The 20,127-nt window shown below is 40.6% G+C and overlaps 1 protein-coding gene across 5 annotated transcripts in view; it reads right to left on the minus strand.

Moving 5' to 3' along the window:
• Positions 1-14,650, minus strand: part of phldb2b (pleckstrin homology-like domain, family B, member 2b) — a 40,825-nt gene extending 26,175 nt beyond the window's left edge. For 4 of the 5 annotated variants that reach the window (XM_085363000.1, XM_085362999.1, XM_085363003.1 and 1 more), the window contains exons 1-5: positions 14,356-14,650; positions 8,883-8,939; positions 8,590-8,713; positions 5,717-5,815; positions 4,931-5,014 (exon numbers count right to left, since the gene is read on the minus strand). In XM_085363000.1, coding sequence (XP_085219126.1) covers positions 4,931-5,014; positions 5,717-5,815; positions 8,590-8,713; positions 8,883-8,939; positions 14,356-14,388 — 397 coding nt within the window. In that variant the 5' untranslated portion in view covers positions 14,389-14,650. Of the gene's footprint in view, positions 1-2,467; positions 2,742-4,930; positions 5,015-5,716; positions 5,816-8,589; positions 8,714-8,882; positions 8,940-14,355 lie in introns of those variants that run through there. The other variant, XM_085363001.1, reaches the window with a different exon arrangement.
• Positions 14,651-20,127: the final 5,477 nt, after the last annotated feature.

Below are 20,127 nucleotides of genomic sequence, written 5' to 3' on the forward strand. Positions count from 1 at the left end.
ATGCCTTGTAACAGGGTCTGCCTAATGAATCCCAGTACCTCTCAGTATTTAGCGTAACGGCAAACACAGACATGGGCTCACAAACAAACACACACACACACACACAGCAGTCAGCGCTTGTAAAAATCTAATTTCCTACCCTCAATAGCCACTTTTAAAGTGTATGGTAACGTGTGACGTCTTGATTTGTTAACAAGCCCCGACCCTCCTGTCTTTCTAATTTCCTCTCATGTCCTTAGCTAGCAAGTAACTCTTAATTATTCTCTCCTCATTTCGACCCCCAGCATAAACAAATAGCTATGAAGATACGAGTCTACACAACAAGGGCAAACAAACTCCATGTGAAAAAAAATTTCACATCTAAATTTATCTGTGATACAAGTCTGCTGTCTTTAATAACTTCGGTGGGGGGGGGGGGGGGGGGGGGTGCACTATCGACAGAGACACCATCCACAACAAAAACTGCTCTAATCTCATTCACGTGTTCACTTGCTTACCAGCAAATTAAGTTTGCCCCCCCCCCCCTTCCCCCCAATGCATGCACTCTTCCCCGCACACACACATATGAACAGACCCTTTCCAGCAACAACAAAAGCTGAAATTAGCCTGTATATACATTTATGGGATAATTTAAAGTTTGCAATCTACAAAGTCAGACCTCAGAGTCTTTGAGGACGCAGATGGAGCCTGAGCTGTACGCCTGGAGCCAATTTCTGTCCCCATGTAGATCTGCGCTCTCTCGCCACAATGTTATGGGAGGAGAAACTTAAATCTGCTTCTCTGTTTGGTTAACATCAGAGGCGGAATTGCCAATTTGAGACCATTAGGCTACAAGGAAAAATAAACCAATTTCAAAGGTGCAAACACATGAAACCCAGCTACCTGCTACTTGATCAGGTGTGACATCCATGGCAATCATACCCAACAATGGTGATGCAAGGTCAACTAAAACTATCCCCAAATTTGAAAGATATTAGACAAATGCTATCTTGGCTATGATCCCTAGAATATGCACGGTGTTGACATTAAATCTCAGGCTGAATGTATTCACTCATGAAATGAATACACACACAAACAGGTCCCAGTGGGAGAGGAAATTGTCCTCAAAACCACAAATTAACCCTCTCCCAGGCACAAGGGCATAGTGGTAACACCATGAAAAGACAGACTGGTGTTTCTCAGGAGAGTCAGAGCAGATTAGTCATTCCGTCTCTCACATGCTCACACTCACAGGCCTAATTTGTCTCCTCACAAACTCAGGATTGCCTTCTGTCTGCTCTATCTCAAATCTTATTAACAAATAATCAACTTCCCTCAAGCAAAGAATGCAGACCTGTGAATAACCTCTTAACAGCCCTCTACTTAACTGTATTTCTCACCAAGTATTTAAAGAAAAGAATAAAGCGAACAAAAAAAGATACATTTCATCCATTTTACGGTGTAAAACTGGAAAAAGCAAAATCCAAATGTTCTGGGGGTGGGCAGGCAGAAAGATTTGTGAGGATAATAACATCCGTGACAAAGAGGGAGGTTTTATTTTCAGGTGTCAGGTATCCTGACCACTGAGTCTGCCTTTCTATCCATGAGCTACATTACATCTGCACTGGCACATGCACGTGAACTCACCAGCTAACTTATAACCACGAGACAGGCACACAAAGTTCATTTACATTAAAAAGATGCAGACAAGAAGTTGTGATGGAACACTGCCAGAATCTGGCTAAAAATAAGAAAACGAACCACCAAGTGAGCAACACGGGTGAATCACACCTCTAACCTGCTGTAATAATGATGCACGTGATTTACTGACCCGTGCAATAATTACAGTGTTTCGCCATTTCCAGCAAGCAACAAGCAAAGATCAGCACATCAGGTAACAGTTCAGTAACAGTGTGAATACTATTGACCTTTAGACTAAAAAAATCAAATTGAATTGAATCATTTTAACCAATCAGAAGGACTTTTTACCTTTATATCAAGCTGCTGAGCAAATGCTGTTTACCCTGGCTGGCACAAGTGCTCACTAGTGTGCTTTCTGTAAATAAGCCAGTGCACAAATCGATTGATAACTTTAACGCCGGGATCACTGGTCATTCAGTCCAAAGAGCATGCTGCATATGCTTCAGAGTAAAGAGGTATTTCCCTTAGCACATACATAAACAAACAGATGCCCAAGCAGTATGATGATATTATAAGTGAAAGTGGAATATAAGCTATGAATTGCGTTTCTCATCCTCACATTAAATAGGCTAGATATACAGAGAAACAGCCTACGTCATAGTTTAAAGCTCGACGTGTGTTTTTCATTCTAAAATATTTCCCAACTCTTACAACAGTTTCTGAAACATTGTGTAACACAAAGTGCTTCAGATGAATAAAGTTCAGTAAAGCAGAGGTTTGCTAACACAAAGGCTGAGTAAATTACAACGTTACTTTACTTCTAAAGCAAATAAAATCCGTTACAAACCTTTTCGAGCTATTTGTTTTCCTTCAGCGTCTTATCATGACAAGAACTACAAAAACTTCTCCCTCACAGGCAAAACAGATACAGACAGATTATATATCAGCACCACTGTCCGCCTCTGTGCTGCCTCCCTCCTCCGTGATGTTCCGCCTCCTCTTGACTCAGTGTGGAAGAAAGTTGGTTCACTGATTTACCATCCACGAGAACCCGGGACTGTACCAAATGTCGGTAAAAAAAGGGGGAGGAGGATAAGGACAGGTCAATAAATAACCACAGGGAATAAGTTATAACACGGTAAATATAACGAGTGATGGTTTCTTACACCGAAGTGACACTGTAAAGAGCAAACTGATGAGTGCACGTGACTAAAGACCAGCTTAATGTAACAGCATTACCCGCCACGACCCCTGTGTGTAGTCGGTTAGTTCAAAGACAATTCGGCAATGAGGTCTTTAGTAGACACCCCCCTCCACCCCCACCTCTAAAGCTTTCTTTGTCTACCTACCTCTTCAACAGCTCTTTGCTATGAAAATCACTCCGCTGGTTTATCCTTAAAGCAGGTATAGTGTGTAGAGTCGGACTTACTGAGTCTAAAATGAAGAAGTGACTGCTTAGACTTCATGATAAAACAGCATAGAAACGGTATGCAGTATGCAAGTGGAAGGTATTGACTGAGAAAGATAACGTCAAAAAGTAAATAAGAAAAAAATAAAATAAGAGGGAGGACTGTGCTTTCCTGTCTGGGTTAAAGGTTGTTAGTCTGTTTTGCTTAGATGCTTCATTTGCAAGCATTTCTACCATGACACGAACCCGTGGACAGCTACTTTGCCCTTTATCCTGCGATCATCCTGTGCACACAGTAAAATAAGATAAAACAAGAGAGCAGATATTAGAGCATCCTGTGTTTTGTGCAGCAGCATAGATTTGCATCTGCTCCCTTCCAGTGTAAATGTTGAGAGACTTAGTTTTATGACTACAAATCCACTGAAATGTGAACTGAAAAAATAACAACGTGGAAATCTTGGACAAATGGAAAATAAAAAAACACGGAGCAGATCTAAAGCAGTAATGTTCCAGTTAACAGATCTTATTAATAAACTAACAATGTACTTGTGGAGTTTGTTTGTCAGCGGCTTTCTTCCTCAACAATGATTTCCTTTGTCGTTTCCACCTCTGTTGAATAAACATATTGCTACTCTACAAGTGTCCTCCAGCTGATGTGATTCCAGATCAAGCTCTGAATTCCAAAATACAGAACAGATCATTTCCTAAACACAGCTAATCATCTCCAGACTAGTGTGCATGAGTGTCTGTGTATGTGGTTCGACCAACTCAAGGCAACTGAGGCCAGTGGATAAAAGATGCTCTCAATCTTTTTCCTTTTTTACTATCGTTTTCCTACGCGTACTCTTCTGACTTTTTAACCCTGTCTTGTTTTTTTAGTCTCTTTTCCCCACCCCTGCTATTTTGCTGTGCCTCAGCCTTGTGTGTGGACCCACCAAGATGATGTCAATATTTGAGTCAGCCAGGCACAGCGGGAAGTTAAATAGGCCTGTCAATGTTTAACTTAAACCGTCCAGGCCTTTTCCAGGGCACAAGAAAAAGGAGAAAACTGTAAACAGAAAGGACAGACAAGTGAGTGTGCTGCTTGTCATTTTAAGTAGGACAGGGAAAGGTGAAAGAAGGACAAAGCTGTGGAGAAAATGGGAGAGCATACTGTGACTGAATAAATGACGGAGCAATTCAGAGAAGTGAAAAGAATAGAGGGAAGAAAGGCCAGAGATAGACAGATTAAGATACTCGCAGACAAAATATAGACACGTCTACGTAGGCGGGCATGAAGAACAAGATAAGAAGAGAGATCCATTTAACTTTGGGTGACTACACTTTCTTTTTTTCTTTTCTTTTTTTGAGAACATTCTGCAGTCTCCAATAACAATCCAAAGGGTTTGCATGCTCTGCAGATGCTGGAAGCTGTGACTCATTGTAGGAGCTAGCTGTTCCAAACCACTACGAATTACCCAAAGATACACACACAGACACACACACAAACATACCGAAATGCATCAATACACTCACATGACTACATGTGTGTAGATGTACATGGACACAAACATATTGCACAACCTGTTGTTTGCATGAAGAAACTCAACTGTGCCCATATGAGTCACACAGATAGACTGGAATGTGAGTTAACCAATCCATAAAAGAAACCCCCCCCCAGAAAACTAACCACTGTCTCTCTGTTGCACACCAGTTATGAAATACTAAGTATCTCAGTCAGCAATGAAGTCAACTTTCAATTAACTCCAGTACTAATAAGGACCAGTAGATGGCAATATCTCAAAGTGTGTGTATGTGAAAAGGCCTGTATCCTCATGTATGCTGATACCAATGTGCAGTATACAGGCTTTTCCTGAGAGCAGGCTGACCTACACTGTGCGCATGTGTGCGTGTAGAGTTTACCCTGAGTGAGTGGTGTTGGTACAGTGACCTGGACTCCATCAAGACTGCAGAGGTGGCCACAGGGGTCCAGGGTCACCACCCCTCCTGTTGATAATGAGGAGATAGTCAGGGGAAATGAGTAACAGTGAACTACCATTCACTCCAACATTACACTCCGACATGAGATAACTGCCTTAATCATCCCGCTCCTACACGGCATCCTCTGAAAGCATGCAATATCCCCTGTTAATAAAAGGTACTCACTATTCAGATTTACTGTAATTAAAACAAAGCTTCACACAAGAACAAAAACAACAGCGTAATTAATAATCCAGTTCCTCCCTTCTCCTCACAGCTATTCTATAAAAAGCCCAACAGGTATCCAGCTCGATGGCTTTCTCAGTCTTATATTCATTTTAAACAGTATATTTCTTTTCTTACATTATTAGAATTTTAGGCTTTAGAGGATTGAGAAAGTTTATTATTCTTCCGCTGCTGTTTTGTCAGAATAATCTTCTAAAAACAAAATAACAATGATTGCACTTGGGATGGTATTGAGCAGATCTTCTAAATGCCAAATATAATCACAGATTTGCTTTCAGTGGATTTTACTTGAAGTAATATTTTAGGATTCAAAAACAAAGATTAAAAGCTTGCTAATGAAAGGAGGAGTCATTTCCCCTTTCCCACGACATGCTGTAAAGATGTAAGCACTCTTGCCAGTGTGGAAAAGACAATAGAGCTGTGTTTATTCTGGGGCCTGCCAAAATTATGACGTCATTTCAGAGAAAGTGAACCAACACAGACCTTCATTGATGATTAGACAATGCTCTGCCTCGATGCCAGGTCCTTGAATGGTAATATCCTGAGGAATTGGAGCATCTTCTGTGCCTATGCGTGTTACCCCTGAAACATAAAGAAACACATTTTTTTGCAATCAGTAGAATATATAAATATAGGGGATAGAATTAGACTTATCATGTCTATATAGGTGGTGTGAGTCATAATTAAAGGGTCTTATATCTAATGCTGTTATCATGCAGACACATTGTGGAGTACAAACTCAGTTTTCCTAAAAGGTCTTATTCACATTCTTAGCATTCTTCAAAGTGTGTGTCAAAGCAGTGGGCAGCGATGATGAAGTGGAAATGTCACAAAGCTGACTCTGACGTCAAGGTCTGCCCTTGTACTGTTTGTAAGTTTATTTCTGCATTAACCCCGACTAAGGGTTAAGTGTCAAATCCATTCATATAAAATGCAGTGTGCACTGTTCTCATTGCAAAGAGAAGACAAGACAAGTAAAAAGACTTCTCTGGCTCACTGGGGTATAATCAGAGCCTTGTGATCTATGCAAGAAGTTTATGAATGAGAGTTATCACTGTAATGCTTGTAAGGGCAGATATTTGGTGTCTTTTAAAGCTTTTAATATAATGCCTGTCAGTTTGTATTAGTATTCAGTGTCCTGTCTTCGGGCTAATAAATAATAATCACTAGTACAAGTGTGCCTCTCACTTCAACTTGATTTATAATACTACCTGAATGAGTAATGAAGCTGTGAAACCTGTGGCTTGCTGAATTGATGTGTGTGTGTGCGTGTGCGTGTGTGTGTGTGTGTGTGTGTGTTAGAGGGTGAGAAATTCTAGAAACCTGCGGATAGCTGATAGTAGAGGAAGTATGAATAACTATAATACTCCACCCTTACAGTACAGGAACTAATATAGTGTGTTTTATTAATTGTAGTCAGTTGTTTGTTATGGAAAAAACTGTATACTGGCCTGATATAAATAGCAGTGAACATTCCAAATAAAATCTCTGGATTTAATAAAGCAAGTGCGCTTGCTCTGCTGCATGAAACAGAGTCATGAAACCACGCGATGTGTGTCATTTGTGTTACTGTTGTTTGGGTTGTACTCTGTTGCCAAAGCATTCTCTTCATTTTTTCATGGCTAACTGTGGGTTCAGGCTGTGCCTTAACCAACACATGACAATGAATGAATGTTAATAAGCAACAGTAACCATGGAATTGGATTGAATAACTTGTATAAATATGCACTGGCTCAATGTTTGACACAGTATCACTTTTCCACAGCATCACCCCCCAACTCACTTCTGCAGTAACCACAGAAATGAAGTGACTTGTCCTGGGAAAAGGGCCAATATTTGGGAGAAAAAGAGTGGGAAAAGGTGGGCAAAGGTAGGGCAAAGAGTGCTGACAGGGACTAGAAAGAGAGGGCATATTTCTCCCATAGCGGCTTCTCTTCATTAGCTCTCTGCTAAATTCAGAATCAAATTCAAAATCCTTTCTCTCACAAGCAGGGTCTTGAATAATCACGACCCATCTCATCTTAAAGATCTGAATGTGCCATATTGACCCTCATAACAGAGCATTTTGCTCTCAGACTGCAGGTTTACATGCTGTTCCTAGAAGGGAGGCAGACCCTTCAGCTTTCAAATATAGCGCTTTTCTACTCTCCCAGAGTACTCAAAGCGCTCTATACAACATGCCACATTCACCCAGTCACACAAGCCCTTTCTCTATACTTTGTGCTGTCTAACTACATTCACACTGCAATGGATGCATCGGAGAGCAACTTGGGGTTAGTATCTTGCCCAAGGATACTTGACATGCAGACCGGAAAAAACAGGGCTACAGCAACCCGAACAGGCCCCTCTTCGATGGGACCAGGTCCCAGTTTGGATTAAGGAGACAGACACCCGGTCTACTTTTAAGATTAGGCTTAAAACTTTTCTTTGTAAAGCTTAGCATATAGGCTGGATCAGGTGATCCCAAACCTCTCCTTAGTGCTGCAATAGGTCTAAGCTGCTAGGGGCTTCCCATAATTGTATTGAGTGTTTCTTCTTCACTCACCTTTTTTTAAACTCTCTTTTACTTCTCTAATGTGTGCCTTTCTCTTATTTTTGTATATATTTCTCTTGGTTTGTATATATTTCTTCTTTTTGCTGTTGATTCCTGCTGTCTACTACTTATATTTTATTTATATTTTTTTTCTGGCACAGTTGATGTGGAGCACCCACAATTTTGTTGTACATGTATAATGACAATAAAGGGCTTTCCATTTTGTCTGTGAAGGTTCTCAGTCATCCAGGTCATCGTAGTCAAAGGAGCTTGCAAAGAAAAGCGTCTGGACTTCTTTAAGTTGCTTGAAGACGTTTCACCTCTCATCCGAGAAGCTTCTTCAGTTCTAAGGTCAAATGGTGGAGAGTCCCAGATATAAACCTAGTGGGAGTAACCCCCTTTCCATTTTATTCTTCTGCGTAATCATTAGTCAATATTAATCTCTGGCTGTCTTCCACAGTGTGTCCTTGTGTGTCCTTTGTCCTGTCTCCATGCCCTCATCCTCAACCGGTCATGACGGACAGACAGCCCTCCCTGAAGGTGGTTCTGCTGGAGGTTTCTTCCTGTTAAAAGGGATTTTTTCTTTCCCACTGTCCACCACGTGCTTGCTTATAGGGACATCTGATACAAAACACCTTGAGATATCTGTTGCTTTGATTCAAAGCTATATAAATAAAATTAAGTTGAATTAACATTTGAAGCTGTGAGGATGTGCTACATTAGGAATGAATGTGAAAAATTGTGGCTACTGACTTAATAACCTGCCCATGCTGAGTTTGTGTATTTACTGTAAATTGTGTCTGGGGTTTTTTGTGTGCGTTACCCTCTTTCAGTGGCAGAACAGTAATAGCCACACTCAGTCTCCCACTGCCCAGGCTAACCAGATGAGGAGTTGCTGTCTGGACTTTTAGTCCTTTCCCTGTGTCGATCAGGTCCAGGGGCGGAGACTACAAGCAAGAGTCAGTGCAAAGGTCATTTTAAAAACACACTTTATAGTCATAAGACTAAAATGAATGTGCCATTGTGCGACTGTGTTCATGCTGGATTTGTTCAAAAACCACATAAAACTTGTGAATGTGTGCATATGTGTTTTCCTGTGTCTGTGTGTATTCTGACCTTAGGTTCACCTGGAGAGATCTGATCGGACTCTGGTTGAAACATCATCTCCGATTCCTGTGTACACATTCAGGCAGACACATAAATGTAAACAAAAACAATCCAGACATGTAGCAGTGTACACAATTATGACAAAACTTGGGAATGACCTGCGTGGAATGATCAAACATAGAAACACTCAAATAAAGAAACCACACAAAAAAAGAAAAGAAAAAAATGAAAAGAAGGGGAAAAAACTGCCCACAGCTTACCCAGCTGCCACGTGAAATGAACTCTGATTCTGAAAATGTTCCAAGTAGAAAATGAGAGGAAAATAGTTTTTTTTTTCGCAGTGGGGAGAAATGAGAGAAATGTTTCATGAAAGCAGACTTCCCACAAACTGTTAAAGTCTGCCATCACTCTGCTGCAATGAATGTGTCTGGATAAAGAGAGATACAGAGTAACTAATAAGGTAACTGAGTTTCTCTGTGCATGCTATGAGCAGTATACTACTTAAAGTAAATACACAGCAAAGCTTGTGCTTGTGCACGGCCATGGCAGTGACAAAGCAAGTGCACATCATTTACCCAGGTTGCATGACTTTAAATCCTGACCATGACTTGGGTGGATATTCATGGTGGCCAGTGAATAATTCTTCTTAATTTTATATCACCTGAAATTTTTATTGTCACCAAAAAATGTTAACATGCAAATAAGCATGCTGATGAGAAATATTCAGAATGTGCTCCATTAAAATATAATATATATGTAATTGAAGCTGCAATGTCTTCCTTCACACAAAACCCACTTCTTACCATTTTCTAAGTCCTGTTCAGCATTTATCAAACAGTATGGCACAGTTCAAATTATGTCATAAGCAAGGCATCTCCTAATCTAACAGGCAGATTGAGCTCAGCTATGCTCCCAGGGTGATAAACTTTGTATTTGGGCATATTTCCTCAAGCATCTATCTCACAGAAGAAAACAGTCTTGCTACTACTGTATTTGTGTCCACACACACAATCAAAAACACAAACATGCACGCACACACACACCAGTGGATGACTTAAATGCTTCTCACCATGCAGAGATGATTACAGCATATAAGAAACTATCACAACCACATGTCATTTTCCTGCTCCTGTCATTTCCTTTTCTCCCTTCCTCTTTCAAATCCTAATGTGTCATTGCTTTAATGATTTCAGTGATTCCTTCCTTTCTCTCGAGGCCTCTTTTGCATTTAATCTGTTTTCCATACTAGGCGGCCTTCTTGGCTTCTCCTCTTCCTGCCTGTCCTTCTTCTTTCCTCCTGTCTTTTCGCCTTTTCCTCCAATCACCATGAAGGGAAACACAAATCAAAGTCAGCTCTGCACTTCCTCTAATTCAGCGCTAAGTTTCCGCCCTGAGATCACTTCCTTTACTGCTTGGACACCATCATTGCTCACACACACACACACACACACACACACACACACACACACACACACACACACACACACACACACACACACACACACACACACACACACACACATACATTCTAGCAGTTCAGCCACCCTTACATCCCCTATCCACACACAAAAATCTACAAATAAAGTCACACACCAGTTCTTTTTGCAATCGCACCAAGGTATCGGCCCACATTCTACCGATTTTTGTCCTTGCTGTAGACAAAGCAAATACTCAGTGTGTGATGGCAACATCAGCTGAATAAAGGTCACAGAAGCTTGCTGAAAATTAGGCAGAAGTGCATTTCAAAGACCCTTTTATGTGTGAAGGCCTCAGTACCTTGCATTCCTACACACGCTCCTTGAAGTCTATTCCCACCTTCTTGACTCTCCCTTGACTTGTTCTTTCAGAAATGGCTCACTCTATCCCATCATTCCTCTTCTTTGTCTTTCTGTGGTTCTTTTTGTTTTCAAAGCCCCCTTCCGCCTTCACCTTCTTTTACCAGGTGAGCTCTGGCTTAGGCGGGTCAAGACATGTCTGTGGCCATGTTTACTCTAGTTAAAGCAGAGCAGTGAAGTGTGTCAACCCCCATTCTGAGTATCCAGACTCCAGCGCTTTCATCTTCATGGTGTTTGATTCCAACAGCAGTCACTTTGCTATCAGGGAATTAAGATGTGAAAGCTAAAGTATGGGATTACTGAATGATATACGTATATGTACAGAGACAGAGTCCCGTAAAAACTGAGCATGGAGGATGAAAACTAATGCCGTGCAAAAAAAAAAGCATGATGGTTCTTTATCCTTAGTTAAACAATCTTAACCAACATTTCCCAAACTGTACTCAAACTAAACAAGCACTCAGTGTTTAAGTGTCCTTGTTTGTTTCCTAATTCTTTGTTGCATACATGTCTCTGCTCCTAGATTGTCTTAACAGTACATCACATTTTCACCCATATTTGTATAATGTTTGGTGTCAAGGCAAAGACTTGCTCATTTCAAATATAACTTAAAAAAATAAATGTTTATCATGTTTATCAAACTACAAAAAAAGTCACGTAAGGATGGATATAAAGTTCTCTACTCAGTAATGGGATGTACTATGCTTGAAACCAGATTCAAGCATAGGAGGTCTTCTGCCAGAATCTAATGTGGGAAATACAGAAATACATACCAAGCTGACTCAAAGAAAGTCTAATACAGTAAATGTATAAGTCGAAGATTTCTACACAATGATATGAAACACTGAGAAAATATTGCCCATAGGAAAACATTCCAAGCACACATCCTCCCACTTACTTTTTTAATAAAAATTTTAATCCCAGATTTAAAATAAACCTTCTATTGGAAAGTGACTGAACTGACCTCACAAATGCACAATATAGCGTGCACAAAATGGAAGAAAGGCACAAGCACACACAATTTGTCTTTGATCCCATCTGTAAAACAGCTGAGTCTCCCCGAAATGCTTTGTTTGCCCTGCATCTGGAAACAGAAAAGGAGATGAGAGGGTAGTGTGGGGTAATGAAAAAGAAGATAGCAGTGGAAGGTAGAAGAGAGAGAGGACTCATAAAACCAAGTGGAAAGACTCAGCATTCTCAGACTGTTGCAGCTGGGTCATTTTTATTTTCTCCATCCCATCCTTGCTTTCCTCTGTCAACTTCTTCCTCTTTTTGTATTTGCTTTAAACGGTTTTTGCATTTCCTTCTCTTTCAGTTACTTTCCTCATCACAGCTGCTGTATGTTACTGCAGACAGCATTCTCAAACCCACATTCACAGGAAAGGTCCTGCTCTCAAAAATGTTCCAATGTTAGAACAACTCTTTAGTGCACTAGTTGGAAAAGCTAGTGCACAATATGTCTGTTTGAAAAGGCCAAATCAAATGTTATGGTTTTCATAGTATTGTGAGCATATTGCCATCATGAACTGGCTTGGGCAATTTAGATAGGGAGAACCATAACATTACATTTTTTTCTCAGGTCCTCTGGCTCAGTTGATGAATGGCAGTTGGGATATTAAAAAAATTATTATTATTTGCATCTATGAATAAGCAGTTTGGGGTAATTCACAGGCTTTTGCTTTTCTAGCTGAAAACTTCAAAAATGGTGGGCCATCAGGATGGTTCTTTCATCATTTTAATGCATATATTTGTTTTTGCCATCTTTTTCTTCTGTGGTAGTGTTGGCCTTAAAGATAGGCAGCTTGTGATGACTACAATCTGTGGTACAAACTTGACCAAAAAGTGGAGCTGAGGGTGGTCTCAGTCTTACACAACTTAACATCAGCTATGTTGTATTTGTCTAAAAATGCTTTCAGTGCTTTGCCTAGTTATATTTCTCTCTTCTGTCTTTCTCCATCCCCTCCCCTTACATTCCAGCATGACCCTCTCCTCCTCCCACCTGACAAAGCCAGCATTGTATCACAGATGCTATTTAATATGGAGTCCCTCTCTCAGTGTCCTTCATATGGGGCAATTCAGGGTTATCGTCCTCCCTTGTCCTTGGTAAACAGTATGTTTGCAGTAATGTCTTCAATAACATTTTAAATCAGATTAAAATGTCCCTCATGCATTCATATATACATGGCTTTTCAAAATACTGTATGCTTAATAATGTGCATCCCTTGTCCTTGGTTTGCATTGCTGTTGTGTGTTTGCATTTGTTTTGGTTAAAACCGCTGAAAGCCGATTAAAATGTGTCTGTGAGCCGCTTGTTAAACAGCACAAATATCTGTCACGCTCAAACTCTCTCACATCCCTACTGGCAGTTTTGCAGTCTTTTAGCAAAGTGCTAGATGACAGGAAAAAAAGTCCATTGTTTTTGCAGCTGACTCAAAGCTGGAGGAAATGTAAGTTGAATTTCTAGTGAGGGTGTGTGTGTCTGTGGAAAAGCCCAGATTACTTTAACTGCCACATGCAGGGGATCAACTCATGTTTGGTTTCCACAGGGCCGGATATGACAGCGAGACAAGGGGAGACAGTGAGCTAGTGGACGGGTTTACTAAAGCACACATATCTTCTTGTATGGTGAAATGAGCTGTGACTGCTGGAAAAGGAAAGAAAAGAGGAGATGGAGTTCGAGATAACAAAAGAAACAAACTATGTGTGTGTGTGTGTGTGTGTGTGTGTGTGTGTGTGTGTGTGTGTGTGTGTGTGTGTGTGTGTGTGTGTGTGTGTGCTTGTGTATTGGGGTATTGGGGGGGGCAGGTAGACACAGATTAAAATGCAGACTAAAGAATTCAGATATGAGGAAAAAAGATTAATGGTGAAAAATCCCCAAGTTCCACCAGTGGCCTCCAAACATAATATGAGCCTATACAGCACATATAATTCAAGCAGTTACCTTCATAAATCAGCATTACATACAGTTTCCAAAAATCTTTGTTTTTCTTAAGCTATTGGTCACTTCTATGCTCTCCACACTGACTTCTGCTTTTCCTTTTTCCACCTGGCAGATACCCAGTGAAATAAAAAGCAATCATATAAAATGTGTTTTCAGCGTTACGGTTGGCAACAGTATGTCAGAAGAATTGTATCCACCGGTTTTTTTGCATCACGATAGATAGATAGATAGATAGATAGATAGATAGATAGATAGATAGATAGATAGATAGATTGATTTGTGGCCTTGCCATTATGTAGCCATAGGGCTTCAGAGCCCGTGTTGGGCTTCAATATCACTGCGTACTCTGCGGACTGATATTTGCAAAAAATCTTACAAAACGATATCTTATCATTTCAAATTTCTACAATGTTCCAGTTAGAGCTGCCATCAGCAGCAACGTTGGATCGTCGGTGGAATCACGAAAAGTACACCTACATTTTCACGTTGTACCTGCCCGCTAACAAACCAAAAGGTAATCTGCGTTTGATTTTGCCGAACAAAATCCTCAATTGAAGTCAGATAACGTTACAGCTTACTTTGAAAGTATTGCAGCGCTGTGAAGCAAAGCAAAAATAAACCTAATTTACAAGAACACATTTTGATAATTAACATACATTCTTCCACTTTTTAAATCCACAGCCTATAGGTACAAAAACTCACTCACCATTACTGAAGCGGGAATGGCCACTTCTGTCATTGTGCAGGAAAGGACGCAATTGCGAAACTGATCCAAGATCGAGAGGTATGCTGTTTGCACAAAACTCCCCCAAATAGAGTTTTTAGCTTATTTCTGCCTTTGCTGTAGCCGCAGCTTCTGTCTTGACGGGAGATACATTCCATGCACAGCACAGGCAACGTGCAGATCTCTAGGAAAGACTTTTGATCCCGGTTGTCACAATCACAAACACAAGCACACACTCCAAACACACACACACACACGCGTAAAAAAGGCCGACGGCTTTCCGACGGGCATAGGAATGCAGCAACAGCTGGAAGCAGAAGTGGATAAGGAACAAGGGGAGGGAGTCTCTCTCTCTCTCTCTCTCTCTCTCTCTCTCTCATTCACTCACTCACTCACACAAGCTGAGTTTAATGTGCAGGTGTTAACAGACTACAGAAAAGTACACTTGACCTTTCATCAAATGGTTCAAGCCTCTGACAAAGAGAGGGGAGTGAAGGATAAAAAGAAAAAGAGAGAGCGCATTATTTCAGCCTTGGCAGCTGATAAGGATATCTAATGATTTTACAACATGCATGCATGCAGTCTCATTCACTCCTAATACTGAGAGTTTGTCTCTATGAAGAAAAAAAAACTTGGGGGGATGTTAAACGTGGTAAATGGTTCATATATTAAAAAACATTTAGGCCGAACAATAAAGGAATATAATGATGTTTAGTGAATAACAAGCTTATTATATAAAGTCATATAGATATAGGGATTTATGTTAGGGTTGACCATGAATACCTGTCACTCATATAGTGTGACACTGTAAATATCCACACTCAAATCCACTACACAAGCAGATCCATCTTGCATAGAAAAGTGATAAAGAACACTGAAGGTTTTCTGGAGGTTAAATTCCTGTTGAGGCATATTTCTCAGCGAAGTAAAGCTATTGTGGCTTTTATTTCCATTATTAATTGCAACAATATAGTTGCATAACCATAAAAAAGCCCATGGCATACCTCATGGATGCAGGTGTAGTAAAGAAAGAAATGTGAACGCCTCTTGTGTGCGCTTAATGGCAAAGAGTCCTTCTTTCCTCTCTGACAAAATATTGCTCGTAGTTCTCTGTGTAAATCCACTTCTAGATAATCTTTATTATTTGATCTACATATCTGGAACTGCAAATGTCTTATAGGCTGCTGTTTGCATAAGCTGTGTGCACCACTTGTAAACTTCAGCTACATGTCCAGTCATGCAGCTCTCTGAAGACATCACGAGGCACAAGAAGATGCCATCAGTTCTCGATCACACAAAAACAGTTTTACTTGGCAGGATTCTCTGCATTCGTTACAGTTCATAACAATGATTGCATGAAGCAACAACAGGAATGATCCAGAGCCATAATAAAACCTAAGTCATGCAGAATTTTGCTGAGGACAGAATGCACGAGGTATTCTTTTGGTTAGAAAATGATAAATATAGAAGTGAAAATGGTCCTCTGGTTTAGACTAAGGTCAAGGAAAGTTTTCTGACACACACACGCACGCACACACAAAAAGTCCATGCTGACATAGGACATTCATGGATCCTAGATTATCTTATCTCTCAGGCACTGAGTGGACCCCTTAATGGATAAACAGGAAGAGAACTTGTGCACCCAGCGTGCTCCACTTTCTCCACTGCTTCCTAGCATTCCACAACACCTGGTTGTGGAATGTGTCATACATATATGTATGACACTCTAACTGGCCAAAAGCACACTAAAGAATCTAAAATATCAGGTTTACTTTACATTAAATTAAGTTCATGGACTTTTTAAAACTTTTGTTGGTACCAGCTAATGCATCCATCAGTCCTGAATGAGAAAGAATTTAAAAAGGGAACAGCTAAGACCTTATCTGGGTAATACTGCCTGAAAATTGCTATTCCTTTTAGCTTTCTTTCTTCTCAAGTATTTCCAGAAGCTCTTAAGTGATTATGTTTGCATGGTTGCCTAGAAGCAATGAAAGCTTCTAAGCTTTCCCAGTGATATCATCCCAGAGCATGTGGGTGTCATGGTCCCCGTGCCTGCTCGGCTGGCCCTGTGTGGCTACATGTTATGTTTTGTCTTTTCTCTCTCTCCTCTCTCTGCTCGCTGCCTGGGCGGAGCTCATTGTGAGCTCCCGGCCTCCACCACCTGTAGGCAATCACCTGTGGCTCCTCACCTTGTTTGCTCCCGCTACTTAAGGCAGTGACTGAGAGCACCTCGCCGCTGGACTATTGAATAACGCTCGTCAGTGCTACTTTAGCCTCAGCCAGTTTTGAGCTCTGTCCGTGAAAGTTCCGTGCTAACCCTTGTTCTCTGTATGCAGATTTCTCGTGTTTGGTTTGGAGACTCTGGACGCTTTTCCCGACCCCGCTCTGCACCCCTGGGAACCCTGGCCCCCTTCTCCTTCACCTGTATATAGTGCACCTGGAGTGTGTAAATAAACCTGTTTTTCTGAGATTTCAGTCTGCGCCGAGTCCTCCCTGCTCCTCCGTGACAGTGGGTTTCAGAAGGCCACCAAATGTTAGACGGCATTCCCGAATGGATTCCACAATTCTCATGTGACCCCAGGAGGTGTACCAGGAGCACTGGAGCTCTTTGGAAAGTGATCACACTCTCCAAATTTTGACAAAACCTGAATCTGACTTTTTTTTTTTAAAAGTCCGAGCTGTCAGCTGTCATTCAACCCGAACTTCTATAGGCATTAGATACAGTGTCAGATGCATTTTACGTGTTTTAGCACTCTAGTCCAGGGGTGTCCAGAGGCCTGAATCCACCTGGCAAAGACTCTGATCCGGCTTACTGGATGTCTTTGGAAAACGCAAAAGAGGGCCTAAACTTTTGGATTTGTAACTGTATATTTAGGAGTAACACCAAGGTAAAAGATAAGCAATTAAATGACAGAAAAGTACCAGGTTTTTCACCATTTACTATAGAAATGTCAGTTTGGGGATTTGGTTTTTAACAGTGGTTTCACAATTAAAAAAACAAAAAAAACAATCTGTGAATTAATAAGAACTTTCTTTGTTATAATTACAGGACAGGATGGGCAATGAAATACCAGAATTTCTTTGGTAATATTTCTCACAGTTAAGCCCAAAGAGTGATGCTGACAGATTTCTTTATCTTTAGCTGTCTTAATTGAAGCAATTTATGTTATATTAAGATATGTCAGAGATTAAATTTGTAGTTGAACCTCTGTGCACTGACAGAAAGGGGGTGTTTCACTGGTCTGGCCCACTGGAGATCAAAGTTGGCTGTAAGTGTCCTACGATGTGAAATTAGTTTGACATCCCTGCACTAGTCATAGCGGTTTTAAGGAGAAAATTAGCAAACAGGAGTGTATAAGGCTGGTTTTGGTTAAAACACTTCACACCACAGATGTACCAGAGATTTAATGAATGGAAACCCTGATTACTCATATGTGAAACCACTGCCTTGCACCAGTTTAACACACGTGCCTTGTAACCAGAGAAAATATTTTGGCAACTGAGGTAGATGAAGGAAGTTCTGAACCTGGTAAGAGAGAAATGACATGAGAACATGTGAAGTGGCAGAAATACCACTGCTTAAAGTGGCACAGTTGTAGAACTATCTCAGCTATGGTGCCCAACCAGTTTAGGGGAGCTCTGTGTCAGTATTGTCACCTTACTGGGTAGAGAGCAGCTTCAGAACAGCAGTCTTTATAAACGGCTGGACAGAAAAAGTTAATACTGCAGGATTTTATTAACATCTGAGTGATTACGCTTGGATCGTCTTCTCCTTTGAAACCTGGGAAGCCAACAGGGATACAGTTAAGTGAGAGACTAAGGGGAGAGCAAAAGACAGAACCAATCTAAACAACAGAGGAATGTTCTCAGCTCGAGCTGCTGCTCGAACTGCTGCTCCCTGCTCTCCCACTTGCCTACAATGGTATGTGTAATTACTCCACAATTAAAGTGCCTTTGCTCGTCTGTGTGTGGACCTCGCAGTGCCTGGTGACCACACTCAACCTTGTCAACAATGTGGCCTGGACACACCAGGCTATTTGACATAAGTGAGTCGGTGAGTGACAAAATGAGGACAGGGTTAAAAAGTAAAACAACATTTCCCTTTTAGATGATGATGCCGCTGCAGGAAAAGGCAGCTGTTCTGATCGCTCTCTTGCAACAGGTCCACCTGCTACAATTTTACAACTTCAGCTCTATTTGAACTAAATTCTTCCCTTTTGTTTCAGATCTTTCATGTCATCTACCTTCATTTAAAAGTCTATTTTTGTTACTCCTTCCTTTCTCTTTATATGACATTTCCTGTGCTGTCTCATTTTCTTCGCTTACTCTAGTCTGACCACAAGAATGCAGGGTGACTGTCGTTGCTCTAGTCCACGCATGCATAATAATCACTGGCCCTGACAGGCACACACACAGACTGTAAATCACACTGATGCACATGCACACTATCAAACAAGCAAAAACATTTAAGACCTCAACAGTTGGCATTTGGTTTCATTTTAAGCATAACAGTTTTTAAATGAACCCTCATCCACATGTTTGCATATACTGTACACAACCATATACTCTTCACTTCCTTTCCAACATACATTTATTGGGAGACTAGTTCTATTTCTGCACATTTAAGCACTGTAAGAGGAAACAGACCAAGGGGGAAAAATACGATAAACATAAAGATATATATAGCTATTTGTGTGTATTTGTATGTGTTTTGTGGGAACTGCGGCGCAATTTCCACCCATACTGGGCTTTTCCTATGCAGTCCTCCTAAAGGTGCCATAGTCCGCATTGCTTGTTAAATTCAGTAAGTAATGAGAGAGCAGCTGGCTTCTCTTTCATTAAAAAAAAAAAAAGAAAAAAAAAGGCATTGCTTAACATATAAATAAAAATACCAAGAAAAAAATTTAAGTATGTCTTTTTTTCCCTCAAGTTCATTTAATTACTGGAAAAAGACCAAGTCTACATTTAACAAGCCAACCCTAACTCACTGGTCCAGTTTCAACAATCATTAGTATGTTGGAAATACAAATGAGTTCCATTGCAATCATATCAAGAATTTCTTTTCACACAGAGTTTATCTTGTAAACAAACAAAGAAGCTATCCTAATCCCTTGTGTGCAGTTCATACAATAGTGGCTAAAATGCCTACAGACAGCATTTTAACATGCAATTCTGTCTCTTATCTTAACTTACAAAGTCAGTAATTTCATAAGACCATTTAAAAATACAAATAAACCAAATTCACATCTGTAATATTGATAAACCATCCAAATGAACTTCCACATAAGCACCTGAGAGGTTAAAAGTCATATAATCATGCAAGGGAAAATGTACAGCAGCTACCAATCTGGTGACCTGCCTGGCAGTCCCATTTAGTAGCAAATATGAGATGTATTTCTAGCTTTCCCTCAAAAGGGAAAGCAGAAAAAGGAATCTGCAGATGCAGCCAGAACTCCAGCATGACACGACTCAGTCTGCCTTATGAAGATGGTAAAAAAATGCAGCTGGGCATGCCTGGTTTTCTCTCATCTGAGCTCTCACTTCTTTCCCTCTTTTGGACTGTCTTCATAGAACTGAGGCTAAGAAAGTCATCTACAACTTAAAATCAGACTGAAAGTTAGCTGACGAGCTCCTTAAAAATGGAAAGGCTTTATTTTAAAGGACCCAAGCTCATACAGAGTCCATCCCTGCACATCTTAATGCTGAGTGTCCTTAAGCAAATACACTGAAGCTCTACCAGCAGCACCAGAGCCG

This window comes from Diplotaxodon limnothrissa, linkage group LG9, assembly GCF_057381915.1.
Source record: "Diplotaxodon limnothrissa isolate DT_005_m linkage group LG9, D_limnothrissa_male_GT1.1, whole genome shotgun sequence".
Classification (NCBI taxonomy): domain Eukaryota; kingdom Metazoa; phylum Chordata; class Actinopteri; order Cichliformes; family Cichlidae; genus Diplotaxodon; species Diplotaxodon limnothrissa.